The 18,792-nt window shown below is 38.1% G+C and overlaps 1 protein-coding gene across 2 annotated transcripts in view; it reads left to right on the forward strand.

Moving 5' to 3' along the window:
• The window catches only part of ZCCHC14 (zinc finger CCHC-type containing 14), a 122,102-nt gene that overhangs the window by 92,561 nt on the left and 10,749 nt on the right, over nucleotides 1–18,792 (forward strand). For both annotated transcript variants that reach the window (XM_069085597.1, XM_069085596.1), the window contains exons 4-8: nucleotides 11,475–11,546; nucleotides 14,669–14,778; nucleotides 16,483–16,577; nucleotides 16,839–16,893; nucleotides 17,619–17,901. In XM_069085597.1, coding sequence (XP_068941698.1) covers nucleotides 11,475–11,546; nucleotides 14,669–14,778; nucleotides 16,483–16,577; nucleotides 16,839–16,893; nucleotides 17,619–17,901 — 615 coding nt within the window. The remainder of the gene's footprint in view (nucleotides 1–11,474; nucleotides 11,547–14,668; nucleotides 14,779–16,482; nucleotides 16,578–16,838; nucleotides 16,894–17,618; nucleotides 17,902–18,792) is intronic.

Below are 18,792 nucleotides of genomic sequence, written 5' to 3' on the forward strand. Positions count from 1 at the left end.
TCTCTCTCGTCTCTCTCATCTCTCTCTCTCTGTCTGTCTCTCTCATCTCTCTCCCCCTCTGTATTTCCATGTATCAGTTCTTTCTGTGGAGTTGGATAGCATTTTTCTTCCTAAGTCCATCATAGATGATTTGAGTGATCATATTACTCAGAGTAGCTTAGTCATTCAGTTACTCTCTGAACAATTTTGTTGTTACTATATACAATGCTCTCTCAGTTCTTCTTGTTTCACTCTGCATTATTTCATGAAAGTCTTTCCATGTTTTTCTAAAAACTAACCTTCTCATCATTTCTTAAAGCACAATAGTATTCCACCACAATCATATACCACAACATAATTTAAAAAAATTTTAATGTACCTTTTCAGTCTTTTCAACCATTCTCCTCAGCCTCCCACCTTTGCCTACTCTGTAGTCTAGAAGCACTGGCCTCCTTGCTGTTTCCTGCACAGAGCATTCCTACTTCCTCCATGTATTCTTCACTGGCTCCCTGCAAATTTCACCAAAAGTTCTGCCTTCTACAAGAAGCCTTCCCTTGGCCACCATCTTAGTGCCTTCCTTTTGAATGCATTTCCAAATGACTCTTCTGTGTCTTGCTTATTTGTTTGTGTGTCGTCTTCCCCCTTTGAGCTTGTGGGCTGTTTGAGTGCCAGGCACTGTTTGTGGTATTTTCTTTTCTTTGCATCCCTAAGACTCTACATAGTACCAGGTGCCTAATGCGTGCTTGCTAAATTGACCTGGCACACATGTTATCGATTGCATTTGCCTACCCTGAAGTGGAAGATATTTTAAAGATGAGTTAATGAAAAATCAGTAGTTTCAAGTAACTCTCATTTCTATCCTAAAGTTATAGTGGCTAGATCAAGAAAAGTGCTGCTAATTCTATTGGCCAGTGAAAGAATAGTGGCAAAGTGTGGCATATAGGAGAGAAAGAAAAAGAAAGATTTTTTCTTTTGTATCCCAGAGCAGAAAATCCTCACTCCATCCATCTTCACCAAAACCCCACTCTTGTGCCTCCAATTAGTGGCTGAGAGATAAAGGCCAGAGTTCTAAGAACTGGAAAAGAACAGGGGTTCTTAATCTTGAACAACTGTGGCAATTTTATTAATCCTATTAGTGATACCTTCTCAGAATAATGTTTTTAAAATAGATAGAATAAAATATATGGAATTATGAAGCAAAGCCATTATATTGAAATACAGTTTTGTTTAAAAAAAAAAAAACAAGTTCACAGACCCCAGGTTAAATACCCCTACCTTTGATAGAGTATAGACATAATAAATTCCCATGCAGGTATTTGATTCTAGTATCAAACCTAGCCAAATACAGTGGGCCTACATGGTAACTAAAATTTTTACCTCAGCAATTCTCAGACTGCCCTAAAATTGTGAGAGGTTATGATCTACCTCAGTGGAGAGAATATCCACACAAAATTAAGCCAACTATCAACTGAAGTGTTAAAAGTATGTATTAATAGGCTTAGAATATAATGGATAACTGTGGATTAGGTCATTCTGGAAAGCAGTTTGAAATTAAGCAGCTAACATAATTAAACTAGCCTTACTTTTTGACCCAAAGATCCAACTGCTTCCTATTTCAAGGAGGTCATTGATAGAAAGGGAGGCTCCATATACAGCAAAATATGTATTGCAGCACTTTTTTTTGTGGTAGCAAAGAACTAGAAACAAAGATTCCCGTTGATTGGGAGATGACCAAGCGAATTGTGATTTCTTTATTGTTCTGACTTGTCCAACTCTTTGTTACCCCATTTGGGGTTTTCTTGGCAAAGATACTGTAATGAGTTGCTATTACCTTCTCCACCTAATTTTACAGATAAGGAAACTGAGGCAAACAGGGTTAAGTGACTTGCCCAGGGTCATACAACTGGTGTCTGGAGCTGGATTTGAATTCACAAAGATGAGTCTTCCTGACTCCAGGCTGGCACTCTACCCACTGAGCCACGTAGCTACCCAAACAGACTGTGGTAATTGAATGTAATAGAAAATTACTGTATTGTAAGAAACAGTGAGGGTGATGAATGCAGAAAAATGTAGAAAGACTGACCCAAAAGGATGCAAATTGAAGTATGGAGAGCCAAGAATACAAAATGCACAATAAGTACAATAATGTAAATGGAAAGAACAAACAAAACAATTTTAACAATCAATTAAGTGATTGGGGTTTTTTTATTTTTTTTCTCTTCCTCCTTCTTTTTAAGGAAAATTATTCATTAGATACTAGAGAGGAGAATGAGTGACACAAGGGCCAATCTAGTCAATGAAAAAAAATGTGTCAATGAAAATCCTTTTATAAAAAGATTAAATGGACACATTGGGTCATTCATTCAGTCAATAGGCACTTGCATGTTTGCTGCTGGTGACAGAAAAATAGGAGTAACCCTGTATCCTGTTCTGAAGGTACTTACACTTCAAATAAGTACACAGATAGGTGAGAGAGTAACATTAATGCAAAGGAAAAGTTATTATGAAAAAATTTTCAGAAGAAGGTAAGGGGTTCAGAGAGTTCAGGGTAAAGAATTGGTAAAGAGTTTTTTTTTTTATAGGAAATGCACCTGGACGCATTGTAGCAGTACGGACTTACCATTAATAAAATGTAGCCAATGTATAAATTTGCTGGATTATAACCTTTGTGTCAGCTTATAGAGAGGATGTCAGAAAAATCTTTTTTTAAAAAAAATCAAGTGTAAGTGAATATTCAAGATGAAATAGACAGTTTTATTACCATCCTTCTAGCCAAGTCTTTACCATTCCTTCTTGGTCTCTCACTAATTCATCTCCATCTTCTTAACCCCCTAATGGTGAGTGTCTCTCAAGGTACTATCTTTGGCCCCTTTTCAGTGTTTTCTGAATCTTAACAGTCTCATTCACTCCTGTGGTTTCCGTTATCACCTCTATGCAGAGCCTGCAGCAAGGTGGTCCTCAGAAGGGAGTAGTGGAATTGGAATTGGTAAAGATCTAGGTTCAGACTCTGCCTCTGATACTATTTGTGTGACTGAGCACATAATATGAGATTATTTCAGTAGTACTTAATTCAGAGCTATTGTGAACATCAAATGAAATAATGTGTAGCAACTTTTTTACAGATCTTAATGGGCTTTTGGAAAAAGCTGCTATTGTTATGGGAACTTTGAAATTCCATACGATATTTAATCAATCAAGTAATAAACATTTATTAAGCATCCTGTGCCAGATACTGTGCTAAAAGCACTAGGGGGTAAGAAAAAGAGGCAAAAGGAGACAACTTGCAAACAAATATATGCAAAGCAAGTTCTGTACAGGATAAGTAAGAAATAATTAACTGCCAGAAGGCACTAGAATTAAGAGAGTTTGGGAAAGGCTTCTTGTAGAAGGTGGAATAAAATTTAGTTAAGACTTAAAAGAATCCAAAATCACTAGTCAGAACAGAGGAGAAAAAGCATTCCAGGCATGGGGGACAGCCAGAGAGTAGTCCTAGAGCCAAGAGATGGAGTAACAAAGGGCCAGGGTCACTGGATCAAAGCATAGGTGTTGGGAATAAAGTATAAGAAGACTGGAAAGGTAGAAGTGGGCTAGGTTATAAAGAACTTTGAATGCCAAACAGAAAAATTTGTATTTGCTCCTAGAGGTGATAGGAAGCCACTGGAGTTTATTTGGGGGCGGGGGGTAGAGAGAGAAGAGAATGACTTGATTGGACCTGTATTTTAGGAAAATCACTTTGGTGGCTGAAAGGAGGATGGATTAGAGAGATTACATCAGTAGGCTATTGTAATAATCAAAGCATAAAGTGTGATGAGGATATGCACCAGAGAGGTGTCAATGTCAGAGGAGAAAAGAGGACATATTTGAGAGATGTTGCAAAGGTGAGATCAACAGACCTTGGCAGCAGCCTAGATATAGGGTGGGGGTGGGGTATGAGATAGTGAGAAATCCAGAATGACTCTGGGTTGTGAACCTGAGGGGACTAGATGGATGCTGCTGCTCCCTCTATAAGACTAGAGAGAAGGTGGGAGGGGTAGAATTTGGGAAAAGATAGTTTCGTTTTGAACATAGTGAGTTTAAGCTGTCTGCTAGATACCAAGATGTCTCAAAGGCAGTTGGAGATGTGAGGTGTGGGGTCAGCAGAGAGACTGGGGCAGGATGGGTAGATTTGAATTAAATTCACAAGAAATGATGAACTCACCAAGTGAAGTTGCATAGAGGGAGAAGAGAAGAAGGGCCGGGGAAAGAATCCTAAGGGGCCCCTCCAGTTAAGAGGATGTGATCTGGAGGAGGATCCAGCAAAGGTCAAAGAAAAGGAGCAATCAGAGAGGTAGGAGGAAAATCAGGAGAAAGTGGTGCCCAAAAAACCTAGAGAGAAGAGAGCATCAGGCAGGAGTTAGAAATAATAGTGTCAAGGAGAATGAGGATTGAGAAAAGTCCATTCAATTTAGTAACTTTGGAAAGAACAGTTTTAGTGCAATGACAAGGTCAGGAGCCAGATTGTAAGGGATTAAGAAGAGAGTGAGAGGAGAGAAAGTGGGAGCACCTATTGTAGATTGACTTTTTGAGGAGTTTAGCTACAAAAGGCAAAAGACACATAGGGCAATAGTTAGACAGGAATGGCAGGTGAAATGAGAGGTTTTTGTTGTGTTGGGTTTTTTTTGTTTGTTTCAGAATAGGAGAGACATGAAGAAGTTTGTAGGCTATGGGGAATGAGCCAGGAGATAGCTAGAGATTGAAAACGAGTGAAAGAATGGGCATGACAGAGGAGACAAGATGGAAGATCAGCTGAACAAATTAGAGTGGTTAGCCCTGGTAAGGAGTATGGCCATTTCATCAGGTGATATAGGGATGAAGGGGAGGATAAAGTGGATGAGGCACATGAGAGGAGATGGGGAAGAGAGAAGAGGGAGTTGCTGGTAAATGGCCTGTTTGGTTTTTTTCTGTAAAATATGAGACAGCATTCTCAGTGCCGAGGTGGGAGGGTAGTTGTCATGGGAAGCTTGAGGGATGAAAGATCTTCTAGCTTCCTCCTGGATATTTCGATGTCCCACTGGCACCTGAAACTCAGTATGCCAAAACTTTTAACTCATCAATTTTCCCACACCTAAATCTTCCCTGCCTTTCAGTTTGCCTGTTTCTGTTGATGATATAACCATCTTTCCAAGTCACCTTTGATTCTTTTTTCTTCCTCTTCTCCCTTATCCAGTTAATGACAAGTCCTGTCCATTTATTCCTCATCTTTGTTATTTTAATATTCTCCTAAATGCTTTTCCTACCACCATTTTCTTGCCTCACAATTATATGCTTTTTACACAGTTGCTAAAGAAGTCTTCATAATGAATAGATCTGATCAGTTTATTCCCCTACTCAAAAAATAACTGTCTTTTCATTCTTTTTATCTCTTGATGTTTTCCTCAGGTATTCTGGAGCTTAGTATTTATTCTTTTCTTTTTTTTCAATTTTTTTATTAATATTTTTTAGTTTACATCATTCATTTCCACAAGATTTTGAGTTACAAATTTCTCCCCATTTTTCCCCAACCCACCACCCCAAAACAGCGATCCCACTGAATATCCCATCCCCCAATCTGCTCTCTCCCATATCTTCCCCCATCCCCCCTCCCACTTTCCAGTAGGGCATGGTGGATCTCTATGCCCAAGTGCCTCTATATCTTATTTCCCAGTTACATATAAAATAATATTAATAATGGTATATATGTATATATTATTAAACATATTATTTTAAATCTTTGGATTCCAGATTGTTTCCCTGCCTCCCTCATCATCCACCCTTACTTGGAAGATAAGAAATTCATATAGGTTGTACATGTGTAACTATGCAAAACATTTCCATAGTGGATGTATTGTGAAAGACTGACTTTATTTCCCTCCATCCTATCCCACCCCCCACTAGTTCTATTCTCTACTTTGATCCTGTCCCTTTTTAAAAGTGGGTGCTTCCAACTTCCCTCCCCCCCAAGCCTGCCCTCCCTTCCATCATCCCCCCTCTCATCCCCTTCCCCCATACTCTCCTGTAGGGTGAGATACCCTATTTAGTGTGTATGTCATTCCCTCCCTAAGCCCAATTCAATGAGAATAAGGTTGACCCATTCCCTTTTGCCTTCCTGTTCTTCCCCTCCATTGTAACAGTTTTCCCTTGCCTCTTCTATATGAGATAATTTACCCCATTCTATCTCTCCCCATCTCCTCTCATTATATTCCTCTCACCTCTTAATTTCACCTTCTAAGTATCATCCCTTCTTATTCAACTGGTCCTGTCCCCTCTGTCTATGTTTACCTGAACACATATATACACACACTCACGTATGTATTCATACTCCTATATAGACATACATAGGTATGTATACATACACACACATACTTCTATTCCCTTCAACTATCCTCATACTGAGAAAAGTTTCATAAGTTACAATTATTGTTTTTCTATGTAGGAATGTAAATAGTTCAACTTTGATAAGTTCCTTATGATTTCTTTTCCCTGTTTACCTTCTCATTGTTTTTCTTGCTTCTTTTTTTGAATGTCAGATTTTCTATTCAACTCTGTTTTTTTCATCAAGAATGCTTGAAAGTCCTCTATTCCATTGAATGACCATATTTTCCCCTGAAACATGATACTCAGTTTTGCTGGGTAGGTGATTCTTGGTTTTAATCCCAGCTCCTTTGACCTCCAGAATATCATATTCCAAGCCCTTCGATCCCTCAGTGTAGAAGCTGCCAGATCCTATGTTATCCTGATTGTGTTTCCACAATATTCAAATTGTTTCTTCCTGATTGCTTGTAACATTTTCTTCTTGATCTGGGAACTCTGCAATCTGGCTATAATATTCCTAGGAGTTTTCTTTTTGGGATCTTTTTCAGGAGGTGATTCGTGGATTCTTTCAACCTTTATTTTGCCCTTTGGTTCTAAAACATCAGGGCAGTTTTCCTTGAGAATTTCTTGAAGGATGATTTCTATGTTCTTTTTTTGATCATGGCTTTCAGGTAGTTCAATAATTTTTCAATTCTCTCTCCTGGATCTATTTTCCAGGTCAGTGGTTTTTCCAGTGAGATATTTCACATTGTCTTCTATTTTTTTCATTTGCTTGGATCTGTTTAATAGTATCTTGATTTCTCATAAAGTCACTAGCTTCCATTTGCTCCAATCTAATTCTGAAGGAATGATTCTCTTCAGTGATCTTTTGAGATTCTTTTTCCATCTGGCAAAATCAGCTTTTTAAGGCATGCTTCTCCTCATTGGCTTTTTGAGCCTCTTTTGCTATTTTTTTAAGGTGTTATTTTCTTCGGTCAGCTTGTTGACACTCATTTCATAATTTTCTTGCATCATTCTCGTTTCTCTTCCCAATTTTTCCTCCACTACTCTTATTTGGTTTTCAGAATCCTTCTTAAGGTCCTCTATGGCCTGTAACCAGCTTATTCTTTTGATGGAAGCTTTTGATTCAGGAGTTCTGATTTTGCTGTCTTTCTCCTGTTCCATTCTTTGATCCTTTTTGTCCCCCCAAAAAGGAATCCAAAGTCGGACCACTGTGCTTGCCTGGATTCCCTTGCTTGCTCATTTTGACACTCAATTACTTGATTTTTGAGCTTTTTGCCACATGCTACCAGAGAGGGGAGTTTTTTCCCAAATCACTGGAGTTTTCTCAGCTGCTGGAGCTATTAGTTGGCTGCCCTCCACACTCTGGAACACTGATCATGCACCCAAGGACCTCCACCCCAGACAGTGATCCAAGTCCAAGCAGGTTAAAGCAAGAGCAATTACCCCTCAGACTGGATGCTTGGTCCCCCTACAATCTGCAGGCCAGGAGCTCTGAAGCAGCCACGTGGCAGCAGCCATAGGGCCACCACACCTCAGCCGCTTCTCCCTCCAGGGGGCAAAAGCCTGACCAAACTCCCAGGTCCCAAAGTCCACACTGTACTGACCTCTCACTTTGTCCTTAGCATCTGTGGGTTGATAATTCTGGAAACAGCCACAGCTGCTGGTGATCTGAAGTCCCTCCAGCCAGTGGCTGGTTGTAGCTGCCCTGAGGCTAAAACCTTGGGCTCCAGCCAGACTGGGCTTGGCTCCCAAAGTGCTTTGCTGGCCCCTTCCTGTCGGCCTGCCAGGCTGTCTTCATTGGGAGTTCAGCTTCTCTGTGTCATTTTGTGAGTTCTGTAGCTCCAAAGTTTGTTTAGAGACATTTTTTACATAAGTTGGAGGAGGTGGGAGCCCCGAGGAAATCCTGTTTCTACTCTACCACGTTGGCTCCGCCTCCCCCCCCCCATTATTTTCAATAAAATATAATTTTAACATCTACAAGTAGTATTACGGGATAGCTAGTAGGAAAAAAAAAAAACATTTTATCATACAGTTTAAACATGCAGAGACTCTTCACCAGAAGGTTGGCTACCAGGTGAAGAGAAAGGCAAGACATGAAAATAGCATCACTAGTCATCATTTCCTAGTTTTGACACCATCAGAATAAGAGAATGAGAAAAGTATTTGAATGCTGAGAGGTGAGAACAAATGAAAACAAAGCATGTGACCAAGTGGGGAAGGCTTTAGCTTTGATGGCTATGTTCATCACCTGAAGTGGGGTCAACAGGTAGTCTTGAGTAGAACTTTTAAAAAACAAAACAAGAAAAAGACCCTTCTTGGTTAGCCAGTTCTGCTTGTCAGTGGCTCTTCAGTTCACTTCCTTTCTTTTAAGGAAAGAGAATTTCAGTATTTTTGCAGGGGTGACCAAACAGTTAATAGATTCCCTACAGCAATCACTGTTGCCCATGTTGCTACTTTGAGGCCACTTCAGAGGTCTGCAACAATAAGCTGGCATAGGGACTGCAGTGCTGTAGTGAAAAGAGCACTTACCTTGGTATCAAGATCTGCGTTCTTACTGGCCTGCTCAGTTTCTGCATCTGTGAAGTGTTTGGTTGGATTCCATACCTTTTACCTCCAGCATTCTGTGATTTTCTTTCTTCTCCTTTCACTTGAATGACTGTCTTTCACCTGGCTTTTGATATCACAGACTGACCCACTAAGCTGAAAACAAACAGCCATGAAAGGCTGTCACCAGGCCAGATATCAGGGGGTCCATGCCCCTCTAATCCTGATATGTTCATCAAAAGCCCCTAGGATGGATTTAAGTAGTTTGGAGTGATTAATGTGACTGGATTCAGATCAGAGGACATTGTTTGCCAAAACTGGTTTTATGGTTTCCATAAATTGAAATTCTAAAAACTAAAATAACTGTGTTTTTCAATGAGAGAAAAATAAATCCCCAGACAAACAATTTAGACTAGTCTAACTTATTTATTTGAAACTACATAGTTGTTGAAGACAGATATCCATCTACCTAACCACAAGATATCTATGCTGTTCTTTATTGTTTGGAAATTGGATTTTGTGTTATAATTCTTGTAGCATGTTCTCATGTGGTATGAACATGTGAGGAAAGGAAGACGCTGTAAAATTAGAAATTGCCTGGGTTTTTGTCATGGTATAAGAGTTGTTAGAATAGCAAACATAAGTTTTTAAATGTACATATTTAAAAAAAACACACATGGGGTGGCTAGGTGGCTCAGTGAATAGAGTACTGGCCCTGGAGTTGGGAGGACCTGACTTCAAATCCAGCCTCAGACACTTAACACTTACTAGCCCTGTGACCTTGGGCAAGTCACTTACCCCCAGTTGCCCTGCATCCCCCCTCCAAAAACAAAACAAATGCCCCTCCCCCCACACACACAAACTGCTATTAATGCTTTTGGCAGAACATTTTAAGGATCGGAAATGTTTTCCATATATGTCCACCATTATTGATAATTTATATAGGAAATGTGCTTTCTCTGCCCCCCCCCCAAACAACTCTTGCTTTACTACTGGTGTAATTTTAAATATTTCAGACCAAAAAACAAAAAACTTATGTTTGATGTTATCAAATTAGCATAAATATAATTTGGGTGGGAATACATTTTAAGACAGGAATAGAAATCAGTCTAATACTGTCATCAGTACTATCTTTTGTAGCTTCTGGTATAATAAAATTATATGACAAAGTACACATTAATGAGGAGCCATGCAGTACTGTAAAGTGTGTCTGGTATTTTACATAGTAGTAAATGAGGGGGAATGAACTTGGGATAAAAATAAATTTAAAAATAAAAAATTCTGTATTTATTCCTAGTTGGCTATAACATGGAAAATAATTCTTTATGAGGATAACTGATTCTTATAAGATTTGCTATATTGCTATAATAGGGTATATCTTTTAAAGTCAATAAATCATCAACTTAACAACTATATCTAAAAATGTAGTGGAACTGAAAATGACTGGAAGTTTTGCTAAGTTTGAGCAAGCCACTAGTACCTACCAGTTTGTGAGGCAGTTTTCAAAAAAGAATCTCAAATTCCTCAAAAACTACAATGAAATTGTATCTGCTTCTACCTCTGGGATCAAATATAAAGTCCTCTGTTTGTTTTTCATGCCCTTCATAATCTGTTTTCACTCTGCCCCCACCTTTCTAGTCTTCTCACACTTGATTTTCTCCGAATACTCTTGAGATACAGAAACATTGACCTCTTTGCTCTTCCTCCCACGTGACACCATCTTCTGTGTCTCCCTGCATATTCACTGGCTGTGACCATGCCTGGCACTCTGCTCCTCCTCATCTCTTATCTCCTGGCTTCCTTCAGATCTTAACTAAGATGCCACCTTCTGAAACAAGCCTTTCCTGGCTCTCCTACTTTCTAGTTACCTCCCTCTAAGATGATCTCCAATTTATCTTATGTCTTGCTTTGTAAGTAGTTGTTTTCATGTTGTTTCGTAAGGACTGTGAACATTTTGAAAGTTGCTGCTGTTCTTTAGTTAATTAGTTGTGTCTGACTCTTTGTGACTCCATTTGGGGTTTTTTGGCAGCAGTACTGGAGTAGTTTGCCATTTTCTTCTTTAACTCATTTTAACAGATGAGGAAAATGAGGTAAACAAGGATAAGTGACTTGTCCAGGGTAACAGAGCTAGCAAGTGTCTGAGGCCAGATTTGAACTCGGGACCTCCTGATGCCAGGGCTAGCACTCTATCCACAGTGCTACCTAGCTGTTCTCTTTGAAAGTGAGGACTTGGTTTTTTCCCTTTATTTGCATCCCCCAGTGCTTTAGCACAGTGCCTGGCACGTAGTAGGCACTTAATAAACGTATCTCAATTTGACTTCTGTTCATACCTATTTGCATTATATGTACCCAGCCATGGAAGTTCCACCTATTATGACACTGTTATGCATATACATAAATTGTTGTAATTGGCAGTGACAATGAAAATATTAAGGAGCAAAGTTTAGGCTCAAAACTTTAGTAATATGGTGCTTTTCAACTAGAGTACAAGGATTAGCTTTTATACATTTATTTTTATAAGATTGTGTCATTTAATTAGCACAAGGTGTGTAACAGACTTAGTACATGCTGCTTTTTTTGGTCTATGTAATTAAATATTTTTGGGTTTTTTTTTTTAGGTCTTATGGTCTGATTCTTCAATAACATCTCTAACCAAATCTTCCACTGAAGTGACTGAATTTATTTCAAAGGTAAGGTGACTCCAGAAGGCTTCTCTTCATTTTTTCATGGGTTTTTTTAAGCATTATACTTCTAAGATTGATATATTTTTAAGTGGAATGAATTTTGTCCCCAAGAAATGAAGGAATAAAATCAAAATGTTCCCCCAAAAGAGATGTCTCATTAATCATGGATGTTATTACTATGTCTTAACTTGCCTCCTGTATTGTACATTAAAGACAAAACTTAAAGATAAGTGGCAGTAATGACTGTGCTGCAGCTACCATATGACATTTCAGCCCATCTTTGTAGTGCTTATTCTGTGGAATAAATAATAACAACAAAAAGTAAATATAAAATTAATCCTATTTCCTAAATGATTTTAAATTAAAACTGCAGTAGAAATTAGACTTCTGGTCATCAAAAACACTCTTTTCAATCCAAAAGACAGCTCTACACATAGATATACTCCAGTGATCAATATAGAAATCAGATTAATTATATACTTTATAGCCAAAGGGTAGAGAAGCTCTATAGAGTCAGTTTAAACAAGACCTAGAGCTGACTGGCTCAGATCATGAGCTTCTTATTGCAAAATTGAGACTTAAATTGACAATCAGAGGGAAAACCATCAGAACATATAGGTATGACCTAAATAACATCCTTTATGAATATAAAGTGGAGGTGATAAATAGATTTATGGGATTAGAACTGATAGAGTGCCTGAAGAACTATGGACAGAAGTTCAGTGTTGGAGGTAGCAACAAAAAACATCCCAAAGAAAAAGGAGAGCAGGAGAGCAAAATAGCTGTCTTATGAAGCTTTACAATATAGCTGAGGAAAGAAGGAAAGTGAAAGGAGAAAGGGAAAGATATACCCAGCTGAATGCAGAATTCCAGAGAATAGCAAGGAGAGATAAGGTTTTATTAAATGAGCAATGCAAAAAGATAGAAGAACATAATAGAAAGGGAAAGACAAGAAATCTCAAGAGCATTACAGATATAGTGAGGAAAGTTTCATGTAAAAATAGGTATGATAAAAGACAAAAACAGTAGGGATTTAACAGAAGTAGACAAGATTAATAAGACATGACAAGAATATACAAAAAAAAACTATAATACAAGAAGGATCTTACTATCACCAGTAGCAATGATGGTGTCGTTACTGATCTAGAGCCAGAAATCCTGGAGAATGAAGTCAGTTGGGCCTTAGGAAGCACTGCTAACAACAAGGCTAGTGGAAGTGATGGAATTCCAGCTGAGCTATTTAAAACTCTAAAAGATTGGAGGGGCTAGGTGGTGAAATGAATAGAGCATCAGCCCTAGAGTCAGGAGGACCTGAGTTCAAATGAGGCCTCGGACACTTAACACTTACTAGCCCTGTGACCTTGGGCAAGTCACTTAATCCCAATTGCCCTGCCTTCCACCCTCCAAAAAGCAAAAAAAAAAAAAACACACACCCAAAACTCTAAAAAATGATGCTGTTAAAGTGTTGCACTCAATATGCCAGCAAATATGGGAAACATAAGTGGCCACTAGATTAGAAAAGATCAGATTATGTCCCAGCCCTAAAGAAGGGCAATGCCAAGGAATATTCAAATTACTGTACAGTTCTACTCATTTCACATACTAGCAAAGTTATGTTTGTTTAAGATTCTCTGAGCTAGACTTCAGCAATATGTGAACAGATAATTACCCAGAAGAGTAGACTGGTTTTCAAAGAGGCAGAGGAACTAGAGACCAAATTGCCAATATTTGCTAGGTTATGGAGAAGGCAAGGGAGTTGCAGAAAAATACCAACTTCTACTTCATTAACTACACTAAAGTCTTTGTGTGGATCATAACAAAATAAGTATTCAGAGATGGGAGTACCAGATCATATTATTTGTCTCCTTGAGGAACCTCTGTGTGGGCCAAGAAGGAAACAGTTAGAACCAACATGGAGCAATTGATTGTTTTAAGATTGGAAACGCAGTACAACAAGTACAATATATTGTTGCCTTATTTATTTAATTTATATGCCAAGTACATGATGTGAAATGCCAGGCCAAATGAATCAAAAGCCAAAATTAAGGTTTCCAGGAGAAATAGCAATCTCAGATGTGTAGACAATACTACTCTACTGGCAGAAAGTGAAGAGGAATTAAGAAACCTCTTGATGAGGGTGAAAGAGGAGAGTGTATAAGCTGACTTGAAACTTAACATCAAATAAAACTAAGATCTGGGCAACTGGTCTCTTCACTTCCTGGCAAATAGAGGGAGAAGAAAGGGAAACAGTGTCAGATTTTATATTCTTGGGCCCAAAGATCACTGCATATGGTGACTACAGCCAGGAAATTAAGCCTGTGCTCCTTGGATGGAAAGCTATGGCAAATCTGGACAGCATACTAAAAAGCAGAGACATCACCTTGCCTGACAAAGGTCCATATAGTCAAGAGTTATAGTTTTCCAGTTGCACTATATGTCTGTGAGAGCTGAACTATAAAGAAAGTTGAACACTGCAGAATCAACACTTTTGAATTGGAGGCACTGGAGACTTTTGAGTATCCCTTGAACAGCAAGATCATCAAATCAATTGATATTTAAAGAAAATAATTCAGGCTATTCACTGGAAGGTCAAATGATGAAACTGAAGCTTAGATACTCTAGCCACATAATGAGAAGACAAGACTCATTGAGAAAGATCCTGATACTGGGAAAGATTGAAGGCAAAAGGAAAAGGGGACAGTAGAGGATGGCTATAGTATTAGAGTTTACTATATGAGGTATCACTACCGAAAACATTCTTGAATATTTCCTTCATTTGGAGGATTCAGGTTTTGTAAAATGAATTTGCACCATATTTTATTACATCATTCCCTATATCCCTATCCCCCCATCCCCTGTCCCATATATCAAGTTTGCTGCAGTTCAAACATTTATTAAACACCTACAATATGCAGTGCAATGGAATACAAAAAATACTGACAGTTCCTACCCTCATGGAGCTTACTGTCCATTTTTCTGGGTAGCTAGTACTTATTAAAAACAATTACATAAAAGATAATTATTAAAGGATGCCCATACTGTTTTTATCCTTTGACCTAAACTTTATCATGAGCATCTTATGTGTTTCCCATATTTCTTATTATGGTTTTTGCTATTTTTCTTTCTAGTTATCTCAGCTATACCCTGAAGAAAACTTGGAGAAATTCATTCCTTGCCTATCTGGTCCAGATTCATTTTACCTGGAAAGAAACCACATGGACCTGGAATCGGACCTTAGGTAACAATTCTAGAAAAGTGCTTTTACTTCCTGAGAGAGTATCCTATTCTGGAACCATAAATAAGCCTGGAAGTTGGAGGTACGGCTTTTAGAAGGGGTAGTGAAGACTGCTGGCCTGAACCACTGTGTAGAAATCCTCCTGCTCTGGTCCATACACATCTTGAGTGGCCAAAACCTGGGATAATTCTCTTAAAAACTCTGTGTGGACAACTTTAACCCCATACATTCAGTTTAAGGGTTTTCAAAATTATATTTTCTAGAATAAAACAGCAGAGAAGGTGAAAGCTAGTTTTTGAGAGTGTAGGTTAAGATTTCAAAGTCTAATGGCGATGTTAACACTCCCTTTCAGTAGTTAGCGATTGAGACTGATTCAAGGTGAAAAAGTTGTTAGTTAATCCAGAATCAAAAACATTTACCCATACTGTCATTTTTCTTAATTAAATTATAACTAGAGAAAACTACACTTGCTATATGCAGAATAAATACACAGATAACAGTGAAACTAAATACAAAGGTATTTATACAGATGTTTATTATACAAAGGTAGGAGGGAAGGCACTAGCATATGGAGGAGCGATTTTAGCAAGGGTAAGGCTTCGTGTTTTAGGTGATACTTTTGCTAGGTCTTTAAGGAAGAGAAAAGAGATTCTATGAGATAGGATTGAGAAGGGAAAACATACCAGTCATAGAGAACAACCATGTATGAGGAACAGAGGAGACCACTTTCGTTGTTTCAGAGTTTAAGATGAAAAATAATATACAATGGGAATGGAAAGTTAGGTTGGAGTCAGGCTTGTGAAAGACTTAAAAAGCAAAGAAGTTTGTTTTATCCTGGAGACAATAGGGAACTTCTAGAATTGATTGAATAGGGGAGTGTAGTTTGTTCTTGAGGATGGTCACTCTGGCTGCAGTGCATAAGAGACTGGAGCTGAGAGAGACTCAAGTCAGGGAGACTACACAGGAGCCTGTTGCCTGATCTAGGCATAAGTGATGAGGGCCTCAACACTTATGGGGGCTCTGAGTGTAGAGAAGAGACTGGAAGTGAAGATGCAAATGCCAAGATCCAGCAAGTGTTTGCTGGTAGAATCATGCTGCCTTTGACAGAAATGGGGAGGTTTTAGAGAAGGTTAGATTTGGAGGTGGAGATGCCTCTGGGATATCTAGTGTAAAGTATCAATGCACAACTGAGCTCAGGTGAAAGACTAAGGTTAGATATATAAATCTGTGAATTACTTACATAGAGGCGATCATTAAACCTGGGGAAGCTAATAACATAACTAAGAGAATAAAGTGAGAGGGAGGGCCCAGGTCTTGATGAAGACAAAGAATGGGTTTAAGAGGAGTAAGTGGTAGGAAGACATGGAATGTAGGAGGTTATGTTCATATAAAGAATTTCAGTTTTTAATTAAGGAGGTCACTTTTCAGTAAGGTAAGGTGACAGTTGACATTGACAGTCCCCCAAACTGAGGTGGGATAAAAGGGGATAGAGGAATTGAGAATTTAGGGTGTTGGAAGGAGGTCATTATGGATGTTGAAATTCCTGAGGAACAGAGAACCGTGAGCAAAGTGCTGAAATCCTTGAGAAGGAAGGGATGATTGAGGGACAAGATGCAAAATTCACTATGATCTGCATTGGGTAGAAAGTTAGCCCATTTGAAAAGGTGATTAATACTTGATTTTCAATGATGCTTGGTATTTTTTTAGGTATTTGGCCTCATTACCTTCTCACATATTGAAAAATGACCACGTTAAGAAATTTTTCAGCACTTCAACTCCTACCCAACAGCTTCAAAGTCCAAGTGAGTTGGGGGGGTTTTTTTGCCCTTTTTTTGGGAGGGTGTTTGGGGTTAAGTGACTTGCCCAAGGTCACACAGCTAGTTTTTGTGTGTATTAAGTGGCTGAGGCCAGATTTGAACTCGGTCCTCCTGATTCCAGGGCCAGTGCTCTACTCACTGCACCACCTAGCCACCCCCCACGTGAGTTTTTTTTTTTTTATGACAGTTTGAATTTATCAGAATAATGGTTATACATAATTGATATCACTTTTGATTTTTCGTTAGGTCCTGGCACCCCTTCCCTTTCCAAAGTAGGTACTATGATGGGAGCGTCTGGAAGGTGAGAAATTCTTCATTTGTTAGAAATTTTCAGATAAGAAATTACAAAAAGTATCCCTTTCTTTGTGAGCCAGTATTTATCATGTGTGACTTTGAATTTAAGTAGACCAAACTATAGGTTTGAAGTTTTATAATTGACCTAATTTTAATATTTAGAAAAGATTTGATTAGAGGCCTTTCCCAGAAACATAATAGTGAAATAACTTGTTACTTTTGGGTAATGCTAATAAGTTAGGTCACTCCAAGAAAGTCAGATTTTTCTCAGTGTATATACTTGAAGTTAAACTGATTAAAGGGGAAAAAGCTATAGTTTTAATTAGAAACTGAATAGTGAAGGCTTGCTAGTGAATTTTAACTGAATGATTGTCAGATTCCTGCATAGAAATAATAAAGTGAAGTAAATAATTCAGTCCATGTTTTAAAATACTTCATAATTTAGCACTTTGACATTGTTACATTGGAGATGTAATTTGTGTTAGCCTAATGGGAGGAAAATTAGACTGCTGTAACAATTTTTGAGTTACTGCTTTTATGTTTAACCTCTTTGAACCTAGTGATTACTTAATTCCTTTACATTTAAGTCTTGAATTTAGAGACATGTGCATAGTGTTATATTTTATATAAAAAAAACAAATTTTAAATTTATATTGCACATAATTTTAATGAAAACACAGAATAATTGTCTGTCACAAGCTAGTGCTAAATAAATAAAAATTTCATTTTCAGACCTGTATGTGGAGTAGCTGGCATTCAGTCTTCTCAGAACAGTACTCAGCATCACATACAACACCCTGCCAGTGCAGCAGTAGCACTGCCCCACTGTTCTCATTCAGGAAGTACTGGCTCATCATTGACCTACCGCACCCAGATGGACACCTCTTCCCCCATATTAATGTCTTCCAGTCTTCAAACCCCTCAGACGCAGGAACAAAATGGGATTTTAGACTGGCTCAGGAAATTGCGTTTGCACAAATACTATCCTGTTTTCAAACAACTCACAATGGAGAAGGTAGAGTTTTAAGTGATCCAGCATTTTGATCTTTTTTTTATTTTCTTAGATTGTATGCCTTGTGGGAGCAAGTTTAATTTCTGAAAGAAATTCTGAAATAGTATTACTTTTGTATCATATAATTAGAAAATAAATTAAACCTATTCCAATTATGTGAACTCTTAGTGCCCCCTACTGGCTAAAGTGATATGGTTATTTTTTTGTTAAATTTTTAGTTAAAAGCTTTGTTTTCTGTTTCTGTTTGTTTGGGAAGGTTAATTAAATCTAATTAGTTAAACAATTTATTCTATTTTTGGTTTTCATATCCTTGAAAAGTAAGACCTGGCTAAACTCTTTTAATTGTGCTACTTTGAAACTTTTAATTTAAATTCTTAAGTTGAAAATGATAATTAAAGCGTATCCTAAAGATTTGGGTGTCATTAAAAAAAAAAATTTGGTGTATAGCATCAAAAATCATTCCTATTGGATGATTCATTTTCTTGGGACAGATGCCACATTATAAGTAGGGACCTGCATCTCTTACAAACTTTTTATCATTTTGAGAGGAATGGAGCTTACACAAACCCTCTCCATGTGGGACAGAAAATACAAAAGCTGGTAGGTAGGTGATTATAAGTTAGTTATAATTTAGGAGCAATAAATCGAAAGTATATTATTATGGATTTTGGGGGGGGGGTAGAATAAGATAAACCAGTTGCCTGTTTTACTTTTGGAAGTGAAGATTAAGCAGTACCTTCAGGTACATGTGTCTGACTCACTGACCTTTTTATGAATCCTCTCAGTGAGGGGCCCTTTTAAAGTTCTCAGCCCCTGCCAAGGTTAGAGACTCTCTCCTTGAAACTTCAGAGCCATATAGTCAATACGCCTTTCTTCTTGGTGCTTGGTCATCTT

This window comes from Petaurus breviceps, unplaced genomic scaffold (assembly GCF_028583685.1).
Source record: "Petaurus breviceps papuanus isolate PSGF00001 unplaced genomic scaffold, PetGlider_PUasm1.0 176, whole genome shotgun sequence".
In the NCBI taxonomy this organism is placed as follows: domain Eukaryota; kingdom Metazoa; phylum Chordata; class Mammalia; order Diprotodontia; family Petauridae; genus Petaurus; species Petaurus breviceps.